Below are 15,741 nucleotides of genomic sequence, written 5' to 3' on the forward strand. Positions count from 1 at the left end.
GGAACTGGTCTTCATTAAATAATTTAATTTCTTCACACTATATTTACAACTTTTTTATTTTTTTTATATTTACAATTTTTTAATGATAGAGATAGTATGAAAAATACATTTAGACACTGTTTGTGATTTGGTGATAACTGAGTTTTGCTATTTGCTGCTATTGATCATGTGGCATTTTACATCTGGTGGTGGAATTATCAATCAAAAGTTTTTTCCCCTCAAAATTTCAAAAGTTACACTTCTGTAAATAACTTCTAGACTTAAATACAGGTATAAAAAATTTTAAACTTTAAAAAACTAGTATGAAAGCATGGAATAAAGATCCCAGATTAAATAACTATTGTTACACAATGTTACATAATACCTCCTTATTTACAACAAACAAGGTTGCTTAGAGTATCAGATTCTCTTAGAAAGAATGCTACTTTCTGTGTTTAAAATTTTCATTTTCCTACTAACCACCGAAACAGTCAAATTTAGAAAGTGGTGTATACTTACAATCTCTACTTCCATGTTGAACTGTGTGGCAAAGATAGCCACTCCTGGTGCTACAGGAAAGACGCCATACAAAAATGCATAGTTTGATAAACTTGTATGGTTTACTACACTGTCACCCTTATCCAAGAGTTCCACCATTTCTCTGCACAGAAGTGGCAGCACCAGACTGAAGAAAGAAGAAATGCGTAATTTACTTGATATCAAAACATGCTTTTCATGTTCTCCCTTAATATGTGGAATTTAAAAAGATAACATGAAAAAAGAAAGACTATTACTAGACAAGAGGAAGCAGAAAAAGGGAAGGGAAAGAAAGGTATAAGGCAGGTTAATGGGATGGATAAGTCAAAATATATGCATTGCAGCCAAATATTTTGTAAAATTAGTAACAAAGATGCTTATAAAAGGACATAAATACCATATATCAGTATTATAATGATAAAGTCTCTTACTTCTGTATTATATTATTTATAATCAAGGAAAAAACATGCTTGTCCTAAACACTACATTGCTCTAGTGAATTTAGCATTATTATTTTTTTGTTCTTGCCAAGAAGCTGTATGTATTTGTAGACATTGTGGACATTTTTATTGAAACAGCCAAGAATTTAGCTGGGAGTCATTTCAAGTATAACAATGTTCTAAAAATATTTGAAGCATCAGAGATCATGATGGAGAAAGTAGTTTTTGTTCCACAAATTATTTTTCTTGCAAAAAACTGAGGCAAGCATGGTGGTACATGCCTACATTTCCAGGACCCTGGAAGGCGGAAGTAAAATTTCTATTCCAAGCCCACATGGGCAACTTTGTGACTTTGAGAAACCCTGCCTCAATAAAGCAAGGTTGGAGAAGTAGCTTTGTGCAATGGCCCAATATCACTATTTTTAAAAGGGTAAAAGCTATAATAATTATAGCTGCTTTTTTGCTTTCTCTGTTGGTTCACTGAAGTGTTAAAAGAAAAAAATTAACAATGTAATAACGTCTTTAAGAAAACTTTTAACACCTTATAATTTTTAATTTGTTAATAACAATGGTCCAGTTAATAACAATGTAGCTCAATAAAATTCTGACAATCAGAAAAAGCAGGCATCTTATAACTCGTTATCACTGTAAATAAAAAAGGTTTAGCAATGAGAACTGGAACAACACAGGTGGAACAGAAAATCAGTGAAACCCAGATCTGGTTAACAGCCAATCATTAGACCAATTACTCAGGATCCCATAAAAAGAGTGTAATATCAGCAGCCAAGCTAATGCAGCTCTCCTTTAAAAATATCCAGCCAGGGCTGATACACTGTCACAGCAGTACCTACAGATACTCTGGGGTAGAGTCAAGAACCACTCCTATATGTACATTTTTCATTAAAAAAAGAACTAAATGGCCAGGCTGAGGCAGGAGGATCACTGTGTTTGAGGCCAGCCTGGTCTACATAGCAAGCTCAAGGCCAATCTGAACTACACAGAGGAACTTTGTCTCATTAAAAACAACAACAACAACAACAAAAATCCAAAACTAAGTATCTAATAAGAAACACAGACACAAAAAATTTCCAACAACTAATTGTACTTGTAAGTCAAAAGTCAGTAACACTATTATTGTTCCCTTGGCAATAGTGATTAATACTTTGTTTTTGAGAAGCAGAACAGCACCACAAATAATTTTCAGAATGCGTATTTTTATTTATTTTGGAAATACAAATAGATGCCATATGGTTCCATGAATTTATCTATACAAGAGATGAATTCCATAGGGAAGAATCCCTCAAGTACTATATATTAATACTGTGGTAAAATTATATCACATGAACTAGAAGTACATCTTCAGGGCTAAGGAGCTAAGTAAGTTACAGAACTACTCACTAAGGAGCTAAAAACTTTTGGACAGGTTAGGATCAGATGTCTAGTAATATTCATATTGACTTACCTATATTTTGGAAATTCGACCAAAGTCAGAATTGCAAAATATTTTCCCCAAATCCATGAAAAGGATAGTTTATATAAAAAGCACTTTTCTCAAGTTATTTCCCTTCCAAATACTCTACCTATCCGGTGTCTCTCTCTGTCCCTTTCTCCTTTTCCCTACCTTGAAATAAATCATCTGCCACTTTAAAAAAATTAAATAATATAAAAAGTATTTTTCTCATATGACTAAGATGTTTTTGACTTTAGGATCTTAATGGATTTAAATATGCTGCAAAATTCCTTTAAAATATGGCCTAACTGGGACATTAGAAAGATAGTAAACTCTGTATAAAAGTTGTGTGAAAAAAGGGGAGAAAAAGGGAAGTGACAGCCTTTATCCTCTGATGGTATAATGAAATAACTTACATAGAACAAAGAAATGATTTTCTGTAGGCCACCAACATCTCATTTTCCTATAAAACAAAACCAACCTACAAGCAAGGACTAATATTCAAAGAATGAGTTGGAGACACCTCTATGAGTTGGGTAAACGTTTTTACAAACTACAATTCCCATGTTAAATAACCAAAACTTACAGTTTAGCTGTGATGAGAAGAATCAGTACAACAAATGCTGACTTCTTCAGTCTCTTTATTTTTCCTACCATTGTAAGACCAAGATAAAACAGGGCTGATCCAGAAAAAGAATTTCCAAGTCCATCAAGAAAATTTTCCATATATACAGGCACCTTTTTATCAAGAATAAAATTAAAGGCAATACCAATGAAGACCATAAATACTATTGGGTTCTGTAATACACGCAGAAATCCAAGTCCCACAATTTTTATTTTGTTTTGTGAAGCATTTTGAGTGTCTTTCCACTTCTGGATTTCACAGAAAATAAACCCTATAGGGTTTAACATCATAAGAGATATTGGTGCCACCAAATATATGTACTGAAGATATTCTGGGTATGTAGTTTGATATAAAGCTTCAACTGCAAAACAAGAATATTGATTTTTAAATAATTATCATAAGATACATAAATATATACATAACATTTTTTATGCTTAATTATAACATGCTCCAAATTAATCTAAATAGTACCAAATAACCACATCAGCCTAGTTTTGGAAAAGCAAATTTTAGTGATAAAGTTGCAAAGGAAAAAGAATTTACTATAGAAAATATCTACTTTATAAAATGATAATTAACTTTAAAATTACTTGTAGTAAAACCTAAATAATTTTTACTACCTAGGGGTTAAGATTCCTTTCTAAAAAAGAACAGAATTATGAAGTTTTTAAAAGGAACGATTTGAAGTAAAAAAAAAATCTACTAATGACCTAAATTTTTAAATACTAATAGCAGCAAGAGAGACATTTGTACCCATGGAGAAGCAGCTTCATGAGAGTGGTAAGACAGAAGTCAGATGACAGAGGGCTGAGGGGAGAAGAGAAAAAAGGAACTCAGAATGAGCACTGGAGTGACGGAGCCCACACTGTGCAGGAAAGAGGCACAGGTGGGGGATGAATGACAGGAAGTAAGATGGTCAGAGACTGGAGGTCCCTGCGTAACCCCAGAATTAAGTGCAGCTGGAAGTCTGGAGTAAGTCAGACAATGAACTGTTGAATTTAGTATTTCCCAGATGATCGGCCATAGGAGTCCTGGCTGAAAGGAGGTAAAGACATCATGGGAAATGAGGAGGCCAAGGAATCAAGAAGGCGGAGAATTTCATGGGCAGTTCCCAAGGATGCTAAAATCAAATGAGAATGACAAAATTGGAAAGGAATATGACAAGAGAACTGACCCTAAAGTCTCTGGAGATTGAGGGAAAATGTCTGAACGACAGCAGTCTGAGGATCAGCAGACTCATCAGACTCTGGCAAAAGTTTCAAAATAGTTAAAACCAGAGTAGAGAGCAATGTTGTGAGGACAAGAATTGCAGTCCCATCTACTTTTGCTCATGTAGAATCTAGGATGTGGGAACATGAGTAACTTCCATTTGACAGGGAGACGGGAAATGGATATATTCATGAAAGACTTTCTAAAGAAATAGGCACAGAAAGTTGGGATCTAGAAAATGCTCAGGAGGGAATATAGTAGAATCTCATGTGTATTTAGCTAATGCAAATTCAAACAACTCCCTGGTCAAGAAAAATAGAAGGAAAAAATGGAAACAAAGCTTTTATAAATAAAGAGAGGGACTGATGGGAAGGGAATAGGGAAAAAAGTAACATGATATATCATGTATAAGTACAAACTCCCTATGATGAATGTTATTATGTATATCTAAAATGTACCAACAAAAAAGTAAAATAAAAAAGCCAACAAAAAACAAATACACTTTCTTGGGAAAACAGAAGCCTCATTTTCTTTCTCATATACCAAGTAGAAACTAAGCCAGACATGGTAGCACATACCTATAATTCTGGCACTAGAGAGGCTGAGTCAGGAGGACTGCTGAGAGTTCAAGGCCAGGCTGAGCTACATAATGAGTTCAAGGTCACCCTGAACTACATAGTAAGACCCTGTCTCAAAACAAAACAAGTACAAACTAATTACTTCACATTTACTGAAGAATGACAATGCTCAAGGAAAAAAATGGGCTGTGTTCAGTGTGTAAGAAATGGTCCAACACAAAGTATATGTGCTGTGGTTGTGGGTGACTTAGATTTTGTGTGTGTGTATTTGAATATACATAACTCTAGGATCATTGCATAAGACATGTCTTGGGAAGAAGGTAAGTGAGTTAGATCAGCTCTCTGACAGTTACCTGGAGGAGGTAAGGGTTGGTGGCCTGGTCTGTGTTTGATCAGGGCAACCTAGAGATGGGGATTAAACAATGCAGTTTCGAGGCACATTATGAGCAGTGAGTTCCTAAATTTTCCAATTGAAAGCACTTACTTTGAAGTTGAGATAGAAAGATAAAAAATGAACAGCCACAATACAAGGAGAGATGCAATCTTGTGGGGAAACAATGTAAAGATTAGATTTCTCATCTAATCTCATCTAATCTTATAGAGTGACACAGACAGGAAAATATATTTGCTTACCTACTCAGGATAGGTAAGTTCAGTTGTTGTGCACATGACTGTTAGTTAAGCAAGTAGATTATATAACCTTTAGAAGTTCACCTTGATCTGTTAAAACCCATTTTTTAAAAGATTTAATTCCTTCTTTTTCCAGCTAAGCATATACAGAGGTCTATATCTCCAAATGAGAGGTTTAAACACTCGACTATATAAAATTTCATAAATTCCTTTCACTGAGTTCTAAATTAGATATCCTAGCTTTATAGTAGTGATTTTCTTCATGTTTCATAAGGTTTCACATGTAAGAGAAAAAAAGCATTTTTGATAATTACACCTATGTAGTTATATTTTTGATTAGATAGTGCATTTTGATGACAAAGATATCTATACCTGACCAGCGCTCAATTTTTAAAAAGAGTAAATCAAAGAGATTTTGGAAATGTCTTGAATTTGCAGTCTTATTACTAGCATATTAGTTTAGCACTCACAATACAATGCAAAGGTGTCTGTTTTTGGTACCAGGAATCAAACTCAGAACCTTGTGCATACCAGGCAGGCAATTACGCTGCTGAGCAAAGGTATTTTGACAATTTACAGTTATACTTCCATAATTTATTCAAAGGCCCCTCTATTAATTCCCTTTTCTGGAAATTTACTTTCCCAGTCCATTAGTAATTGCAACATGATGAATTCTGATTGTTTTAAGAGCTTAAGGGTGTGGCATCGTAGCACATGTCTGTAATGCCAGTACTGAAGGAAGATAAAGCAGGATTGCAAATTTGAGTCCCACCTAGGCAATTTAGTACAACTGTCTCAAAAAAAAAAAATGCTGAAGATGTAGCTCAGCAGTATAGCCCCTGAGTCCCTGAGTTCAATTTCCGTGCTATAAAATAGATAGGTGGACAGATAATACATAGACAGACATAAAAATTAAAATTAAATTAAGAGCTTAATGCAAAATTAAGCAACACTTTTTATTATCTCTGGCTGGTCAGTCATCAAATATAGTAGTACAGCCTTATCCTTTGTTTTAGTTTTCTGCAGGGTCAGTTACCCAAAGTCAATAACAAGAGTGAATATAGTAAAATGGTATTTTGAAGGAAAAGAAACATATGTCCATAACTTTTACTACAGTACACTGTTATTCTATTTTATGTCATTGCTGTTAATATCTTACTAATTTATAAATTAAACTTTATCTTTAGTATGTAATGATAAAACAATATACAGGGTCCATTACTAGCAATGGTTTTAAGGTTTTACTGGAGGCCTTGGGACATATTTCCAGCAGAGAAAAGGGATAGCTCTACCTACTTCTTTTGCAGGATCTTTTTGTGTCCTTTTGAGTTCTACTATTATTAGTGAAAAGTCTCAAAATTAGATTGCTTAATATATTTACTTTGTTTTTGAGTTTTCTCAACCATTCCCTTCTTTCATTTTGTTCACTACTAACAAATCAGAACAGTAAGTACCAAAACTAAAAAATCCAAAGTTAACATTTTCTCTCAGTTCTCACCACCCACAGGGGTAGCTACAGAATCTTTTATTGGCACATACAGTTCAGTCTCCAGAACGAGTCTCTTGTTTATCCAAATCATCTTTTACTTTTTCATGATGCAAAGTTCCATCAGCCAGTTTAATATTATAGTTACACCAAATACCACATTCATAATTACTAGCTCTACAAGCTGATCACATCCTTACCTTCTAACTTCTTGAAATCTTTCCTTTCTTACCTGAATCTTGTCTGCTACTTAAGGCCAATCACTTGTAGTACTTCTATGGACTGCCATGGTACTTAGATCCAAATTACTGCCACCTCGACAAACCCTAAGCTCCTTGAAGGCATTTTATAACCAGTCCCAAGCACAGTGCTGAGTGAATCTGAAATATTTGCTAAACAGAATTAACTAACACGTCAGTGAATGACAAAAGTTTCATATGTAGTAAAACTATATTTTGTAAAACACAGCAATTGATATCTAATTATCAATCATTTTTTAAGATTCATTTTAATTCCTTTGCTTTTAAAATTAATTGATTTACATTTAATTGACAAATTATATATATATATTTATCATGTACATGCAATTTTGAAATATCTATGCAATACAGTATGGCTAAATTAAGCTAGTCAACATACGTATTTCCTGTAACTAAAATTATAACAGTAACTAAAATTATAAACTACTCTTAGCACTTTTTTTTTGTCTTTTTGCTTTTTATCGGTACCAGGGATCAAACTCACAACTGCCTGCTTTGCAAGGCAGGCGCTTATGCCGCTGAGCTAAATCCCCAGCCCCTCTTAGCACTTTTTAAGAATACGATATATTGTTAACTGTAGTTACTGTATTGTAGAATAGATCTTTTGAACTTATTCCTCTTAACTGAAAATCAAATCTGCTTAAACTTTTTGCATATTCTGAATATTTATAAAGCAGACTAAACCTGGGGTCTTTTAACTCAGTGGAACAAGTACATAGTGGCAAAAGAAGTATACTCTAGTGAGAGAGCTAATATTGTGATTAAATAAATACTTGTTAAATTACTAGAATAGGGCTCCACATGGGAATTTTAGTCTATCTCTGTGATTTATTTGCATAATTACTTAATATTACATCTTTATCTATAAATTGGCAGTGCATTTCTTTTGCTATCTAAAGATCGTTTTTTCACCTCTAAAAAATATATACATGAATATAGTGACCCACAGTAACTAACATTAGATTTATAATCATTATACCAACTATTAAGTTCTAATTAATGAATGCTTATAAATAAGCTCTTGGAGGGAGGGGGAATCTCATTATGAGGAGTTATATAGCTTGGTAGAACAGAGATAAAATTAGCCACCCACTGTGGCTCCTATTTTGATTCCTGCAGGGTTTCAATCTAGCAAATAACACAAAGACCCCGATAAGATCATCCTATTATTTAATGGCATATAGTTAAATGCCTCATTTCCTTTCTGTTTACAGCTCAAGCACTAGAGCATAATTATGATTAGTCAGAGTACTTATGCTATCAGCATTGTTTGAAGAATAAATTATAGGACTAACTATGCCCTATTAGTATCTTTTAATGACAGAGGCAGGGAACCATTCTGATTTTCTGAAATCAACATTCCAGCTAGGTAATTCTTGGTTTCTTTTCACACTTGGATTTTTAAAGTACCTTTGAAAAGAAGCGTTCTTAAAAATAGTAATCTTTTTTTAGTCTGTCATAGTGCACCATTCTGTCACTTAAGGATAAATCACTTTAATGTAATTTTATGGATCATAATTCCCATAGTACACAGAAATATCACTGTCCTTTTCTTTATTAAAATATCTACCTTCTCCTTGCCAGCATTTCTCTGAGTCACTTGTAAACTGACAGATGTGAAACAAATCCTATCTTAAAAAGGACATGTCTTATAATCCACAATCGAAGCTCCTCTGTGAACAAGAGAATGGGAATTCCCAGGAATGGCTGCAAAACAAACAGAAAAGGCTTCTCTTGGGAGACAGTCTTTTTGTTCACCCTGCACAAGGCCAGAAGGCAGATGGGCAGACTGCAATAACAACCTCACCAGGGAGCAGACACACAGTTCCACAGCTCTGTGCCACATCTTTCAATCTGCAGGCATATAAGAAAGCTCTCTATATTACTGATTTTTAGTAAAGTTGCAGTCTACAACCTCATGTTATAAGACTTACTATTCATGAGTAAAACCAAAAAATATGACTCAAAAATGGCAAACATACTCATAGGGGAAATCTGAGCTAACATACTGCCAGGAACACTATTACCAGACTCAATGAAATTGCTCAGGACATAAGAAAAGCAGTAATTAAGATGGCTGATTATATTTTTTATTTGGAAACTGTTTTAATATGAAAATTAACTCACTTAAGTTTTTGTCACTAGGGCTTATTTTATGGACTATTTTTAGAATACTCTAAGGACAAAAATTTTGATTCTGTGTAAAACTATTATAAGGACTGGTTGATCTCCTATGGTTAATTTGCCATGTTACATAACTGTGGCATAAAAATGCCCAGGATTTAGAACTAGAAAACCTAGATCTCAGTCACCTGTTACCTATGTGGTCTGGGATCAAACAATCTTCATAAGCCGTTCTGCTATTGGAAAATGAGAATAAAGATCCTACCCTATTCAAGTGAGTGTAAGAAAGTACTCTGCAAACTATAAAGTTACAAATGTTAGTTCTATTTAGTATATAGGCTTACTAATGAATGACAGCATGAAACTATATACTTCTAGTTCACATCTAAAAAGATAGCAATATTTATTGAATATTTAACATTATGGTCCTAACTCACCCCTATAGACCTTCTGTCAAATACACTGACCAACCTTACATTATTAATTTTCCCGAGGAAATGGACAAACACATTAAACCCTTGCTCTTTTACTTCAAACATTTTTATTTTGTTTTAAAATTAAGTAACCTTAAAAAACACCTATCCAGTTTCTTACTATTTATAGTTCAGTTACATAAGAGCTTGGTTTTTTTCTCTCTTTAATTTTTTGCTTTACTCATAAAGCTATTTGATTTCTTTGGTATTTTTCTATTCTGATAAGCAAGATAATCAAAGGTTTTTAGAAAAGGTGAAAAATACACTTCACTAGAATCTTTTTGATGTCAATGGTAAAGTAAGTTGGGAGTGGATGGAGAGGTTAAAACTACTGGAAAAAAACTTGAAAGTTAATGATAGAGTTCAATTGTACACTTTAACATCCAAGTCTCTGCTCAGAAGACATATAATCAGAGAAGGTTAACTGACCATGCAACCTCAAATACCATTTTCTTTTTTCTGCTCCTCTACACTATTTGTTTGCAATACTCTTGTTACTACCTGGTCTGATTTTAGTATTGTTACTTATTTCTCACTAAGTGTTAATTCAGTATGTGCAAGAACTTCATTCATGGTTATGTTCCCAGCAGCTGCCACATTCACTAGTCTGTAACAATTCCCTATGAGTGAATGAATTGAATAAACCCAATAGTAGTCAGCTCTTCACTATGATACATGATCAAAATGTACATAACTTTAATTTTAAAATTATAAAAAAGCTACTAGTATATATTTTCTTGGTGAAAGTGTTCTGAAAATAGATAGGTTTCAAGATAATCCAACATTCCAAGTTTGTATGTTTACTGTTTTATCAGGAAAATATGTACAAATAAATACAAAATTAGGCTGCTTAAAGAGCTGGAAAGCTAAAATGCCTTTACCATTTTTGTTTTTAAGAATTTAAATTCAAAATACATTGAAAGTTTGAATAACAAGCTGAGAAACAACTTTTAATATAAAATAATACCTAGTCTAGATGGTAAAGAAAATAAAAGAGAGGAAAATTATTCATAAAGTCTCACTGCTAACATTTACTAATGACTATTTTTCTAAATACATAGCTTGTGTTTTTTACATAATTTAAATAAGAATCTGATTCCTTCTAGAAATTAAATTTCTTTCATATATAATTAAGAAGTAAAATGTTTTTTGCAAGACTTCACAAAGGCAACTAGGCTATCACCACTTGTTTTAGGTAGATATGTGAAGGCTCCCTAAACTCTGAAGTTGAAGACATATTTAAGCAAAACAAAGATGAAAGAATATCTATCCAGTTTTTACTATTTACAGTTCAGTTACAAGAATAATAATCTTCCACTAAGAAATGCTTACGTCAAAGCTTGTATTTTGATCTCCTAAAACATTTCAAGTTTTTAAACACTTAAAAAATAAAAAATAACTTACCTATAGGGTATCCCAATGCAAAGTCATTACTTTGAGTAGCAAAAATAGGGAACAGTCCAGCTTTGCTAAATCGACTGTCTGGACTGGCGACCAATAAGGTTAGTACACAGACAATGAAGAATACAGAAGCTTTGCCAATTAAAATGCTATACAGGAAAGCCCAATCCACATTGGAGAAATTAAGTACCACCATGTTTTTGAATAAGAGGGCTGGAAGTGCAAATCTGGAGACAAAATTTCCCAATCCTTTGGCCTGTGTTGATGTTATGACATTGGCCCTTCCTGCTATATAACCACAAAGGACTATGCCAAAGCATTCTAGTAAGGCTGGGAAAAGCCTTGTTATTGACATTGAAGGTGACTCGTTAGTGGAATTAAATCCATGTGTTACTGTCGTGGACAAAGTCCCAGATATATTGACTGCCATGGTTGAGTTTTCTGCAGGTAAGCTACAATAAAAATCCTTTTCTTCTCTTTTCAACTCCAACTGGATCTCTAGAAGACAAAAAAAAAGAAAGAAAGAAAAAAAGAAAGACTCAGTGTAACAATTAGAAGAGTTCTAATTGAAACACTGTAGACCTGCTCATTTACTTATTAAATGGTCAAATAAAGATACAAGCTTCTTTAGCTACAATCAGGGGAAAATATAAAGGAAAAAAAATAGGAGGGTTGCTAACATTAATCTCCTTACTCTCAAAGGTAGGCCAGCTCAAAATATTCGTGTTGCTATTCTACATTCAGTATCAGATGGGGGTAAAATAAGATCCAGAAACATTATTGCCACAGTAATGCCCTGTGGTTATCTCCCGCGGTCCACAATTTAAGGTCCTCTAATGGAGCATGGGGCCCACAAAGTCTCTGCTGAATACCAACTGTATCTAGATTCTCTGGAAAAGTGTTCTCAGGATACATCAGAGTCACTCTGGAAACAGGGGATCCCTTCCAGCCTGTGATCACACTTGAGTATAAGCAAAAATATAGTTGAGTATCACTTACCAAATTTGATACAAATAAGTTTTCTATTCCTTGCTTCCTCTGTGAAATGGTAATAATGGTACTTACCTCATAGAAACCTTGAAGTTAATTCAAGTAAAGTCCTTAGAATTACATTAGCACACAGAGATCACTTGATCAAAGCTAAATGTAATCTACATTGGCATTTCACCAACCTACTCTTAGTTCCTTTCAGACTAGCACACAATGGCCAGATAGTCACATGGACTTTGCACATGTAGTTTACTAGAAAATGTTCTTGCTTACCCATCTTCCACTCTCTACACAATTAGTAATTATTCATTCTCTTAATTACATAGTTGTCATTTTATCAGGTAAGGCTTCTCAAATCCCTTAGGCCCAAACAGAACCAAAATGGCCACTATTTCTCAGTTTGTAATTTTACTATGCATTAGAGTGACCATGTGATTTATATGTCTCTACTACTAGACTTTAAATATCACAGAAGCAACAATTATGTGTTTGTGCTTACTGCTGTGTCCCTAAAATCTAGCATAATATTTAGCACATAGAAGGCACTGAAAAAAAAAGTTTAATGAATTGCTTAAATAATAACTTGCACTTAAATAAACCTCCTATCCTTTCATGGATCAATCAGGTTTCCTTCTAGGCGATTTTTTTTTCCCTGAGCGATATTCTAATTTTTTTATGATAGCAACAAGTTAAAGAACACAAAGTGTTTCCTAAAATGTTCTAAAGATATTCATAGACTGTTAAAGAACACAAAATATGCTGTAAAATGTTCTAAAGATGTTCAGAAAAAACTAAAGCAAGGAACAAATTCTGTATGTTAATGACAATAATTATCAGATGCCCTTCTCATTACCAGAGCCATACTGAACATGAAGTTTAAACAACTCTGAAACTAATCAGCTGTTATTAGTAACTTGAAATTCATATGCAACAAATGCCAATTTCTAATGATTATTCTTAGTTTACCGTCTAAGTGGTTTTATATAATGTAGAAATAAAAAAGCTTACACTGTCTGAAATCTACAGTGGACTGGTTAAATTTTCAAAACACCCATACCACATTAAGTTTTCAAAACACCCACATCCAATAGCTACGGATCACTGATACAGAGTGGCATTTAAGTCTTCACTATGCTACCCTGATATAAACCAAACCATTTACTTAACCTTTCAGGTAATCTGGAGTTGCACAAGTATTTTTCTACCAGAATTAGACAGGAATGGTTAGTTATAGACAAAACCTACAATACTCACATACTCTAAGTTTACCAAATAAGTATCAAATTATATCCTGGGAAAGCTATTGGTATAGGTACAAATACCTATATTTAAAGGAGCTGTTAAATGATTAAACAAGGTGTTAAAACATTTGAGCCCTTAGGAAATGTGGCCTTGGAAAGGCAGTGATAATGAAATAGGTGTAAGTTAGGCATGGTGGCACACACCTGTAATCCCTGCACTCAGGAGGCTGAGGCACGAGCATCACTGTGAGTTTAAGGCCCGCCTCAACTATACAGCAAGACTCTTGTATCAAAAAAAAAAAACAAACACAAATGGTGATAAACCAGTCTTTTTAACCAACAGTTTTAATTAAATTAGCAATAAATCAGTAAGGAGAATAACAGATTTTGGGTCTTCATGCTTATCAACTCTTTGGACTACCTTATTATGCTATTTTCCTCAGCCACTTTCTCAGCCAAAAAAATTGGAATACTAGTTTCCTTATACAGGGGGTGGGGGTGGGGGCAATTTAGAGATACTAGCTCAGAAAAAAAAAAAAAAAGCAGAGTAAGGTTGGGGCTGCAGCTCAATATAAAAATCCTGGGGTTCAAACCAGGTATGGTGGTGCATGCCTGCACTCCAGATGCTAAGGCAGGAAAATCACCATGAGTTCAAGGCCAACCATGAGTTCAAGGTCAGCCTGTACTATATAGTGAAGCCTTGTTTCAAAAAACAAAAAATCAACCCAACCTAAACCAAAGATCCTGGGGTTCAACAGCCCAATACTGCAAAACAAACAGACAAAACACCATAAACCTCCTTAGAGACCGACTGTGCGGATAAGATATACATAGCATATCACAAATAGGCTTTCAAGAAATAATACAATTGCTATGAGAAGCTAATAATGATAAGAATGGTAATGAAAGAAATAAAATCCGTTGTCTTCCCACTAAAAACAAGATGTGCTACAAAGTTAGCAATATCTGGCCTGTAACAAAACAGAAGTTGATCTTAACTTTGTTGGTCCTAAAATACTTAACAGGGAAAGTAGAGCTCTTTTAATTCAGCTCAAATACCCTGTAGTAATGCCCAGATTTAATTTTCAGTTAATTGCGAATTATAAGAAAGCATCTTTTTATGTTTTTCAGTATTATAAAAGAAACAACTGCTAACTGAGGGCAAGTCTTTCATCAAAACATAAGTTTTATCTCATCCTAGTCGATGTTAAAACGCAAAGAAAATATGCTTCCTACAGCATATTTTCAAATGAACAGGAACCACAGCAGGGAAGTTAAAAAATTACATTCAATCATTTCATCTTTAAAAATAAGGCTTGTTTCAAAACAAAGTGGTTGACCCATCACAGTAAAAGCCGTTCCAAGGTGCAGACACTGGAGAAATGATACTATACAAACCACACCAAGCTACCTCACATTGGGTTTAGATCACATCGGTAAACAACCGAAATTATTGCTATTAGTAAGTAAAAACGGGAGGGAGTTAAACTTTAAAAAGTGTTAAACTCTTAAGACTATTTCTCAAAACACGGGCTTTCTTCACATTTATCCCGTGGGAAAAGCCTAACACGGCGTGGTGCTATGAAAACACTCACCCTTCAAAGTCAACAGTCCCCATTCATCCAGTCCCACCTAAGAGCAGGGGACGCTGCGTCCTCCCCAGGAACCCGTGGTGGGGAGCGCTGGGCACTGCCTGCTTCCCTTGTCCACAGCAGGCGCAGTCTGGTGGTCCGAGGTATGGCTGGGGTGCGGAGCGCCCCTAAAGAGATGGATCGCCAGGAGCGTAGCTGCCACCTGAAGCCTGGGAAGGCAGCCCAGCTAGTGGAGAGGCAGCCTAGGGTAAGGGAGGGGTCCGCTCAGCTTCTCGGGCACGGGAGACCCTGCGTCAGGTAACTCACAGGCTCCCAAACGGGGTCGGGGGAAAGTGGGCGCAATGCTCCAGATACCTCAGCAGAAACCCTCGGAGGCGCAGACACAGAGGCCACCTTGGGGTGAGATGAAGCGCTCGATGACAGGGCGGACGCACGTGCCCCGGAGGGACAGTCCTGGCCCGGCCGGTCCAGCTATTGAGGTGGTCCTGGCGTCCGGAAGGCAGGCGCTGCGGGAAGAGGCTGCGGCGCCGACGCAGGACGAAGAGAGCGGGCGCGGCCCACCTGCCGGACTTGAGGGCTCGCCCGGCCAAGACGGGACCCGCAGGTCCGCGCCCCGGGAGCCTAGCTCACCCGCCTCGTCTGCAGCCCCGGGGCCGCGAGGAGATACAGGGGAGTTGGCGCTCGCCGAGGGCCGAGCAGCGAGGAAATCACCGTCACGTCCCGCTC

At 35.5% G+C, this 15,741-nt stretch overlaps 1 protein-coding gene across 4 annotated transcripts in view; it reads right to left on the reverse strand.

Moving 5' to 3' along the window:
• The window catches only part of Gpr155 (G protein-coupled receptor 155), a 41,015-nt gene extending 25,511 nt beyond the window's left edge, over nucleotides 1-15,504 (reverse strand). For 2 of the 4 annotated variants that reach the window (XM_013142493.3, XM_013142495.3), the window contains exons 1-4: nucleotides 15,019-15,172; nucleotides 11,196-11,690; nucleotides 2,993-3,392; nucleotides 499-664 (exon numbers count right to left, since the gene is read on the reverse strand). In XM_013142493.3, the coding sequence (XP_012997947.1) occupies nucleotides 499-664; nucleotides 2,993-3,392; nucleotides 11,196-11,622 (993 nt within the window). In that variant the 5' untranslated portion in view covers nucleotides 11,623-11,690; nucleotides 15,019-15,172. Of the gene's footprint in view, nucleotides 1-498; nucleotides 665-2,992; nucleotides 3,393-7,166; nucleotides 7,327-11,195; nucleotides 11,691-15,018; nucleotides 15,173-15,369 lie in introns of those variants that run through there. The other 2 variants (XM_063259321.1, XM_063259322.1) reach the window with 2 other exon arrangements.
• Nucleotides 15,505-15,741: the final 237 nt, after the last annotated feature.

Source organism: Cavia porcellus, unplaced genomic scaffold, assembly GCF_034190915.1.
Source record: "Cavia porcellus strain 051 isolate PalLab524CR breed Dunkin Hartley unplaced genomic scaffold, mCavPor4.1 scaffold_12, whole genome shotgun sequence".
Lineage (NCBI taxonomy): Eukaryota > Metazoa > Chordata > Mammalia > Rodentia > Caviidae > Cavia > Cavia porcellus.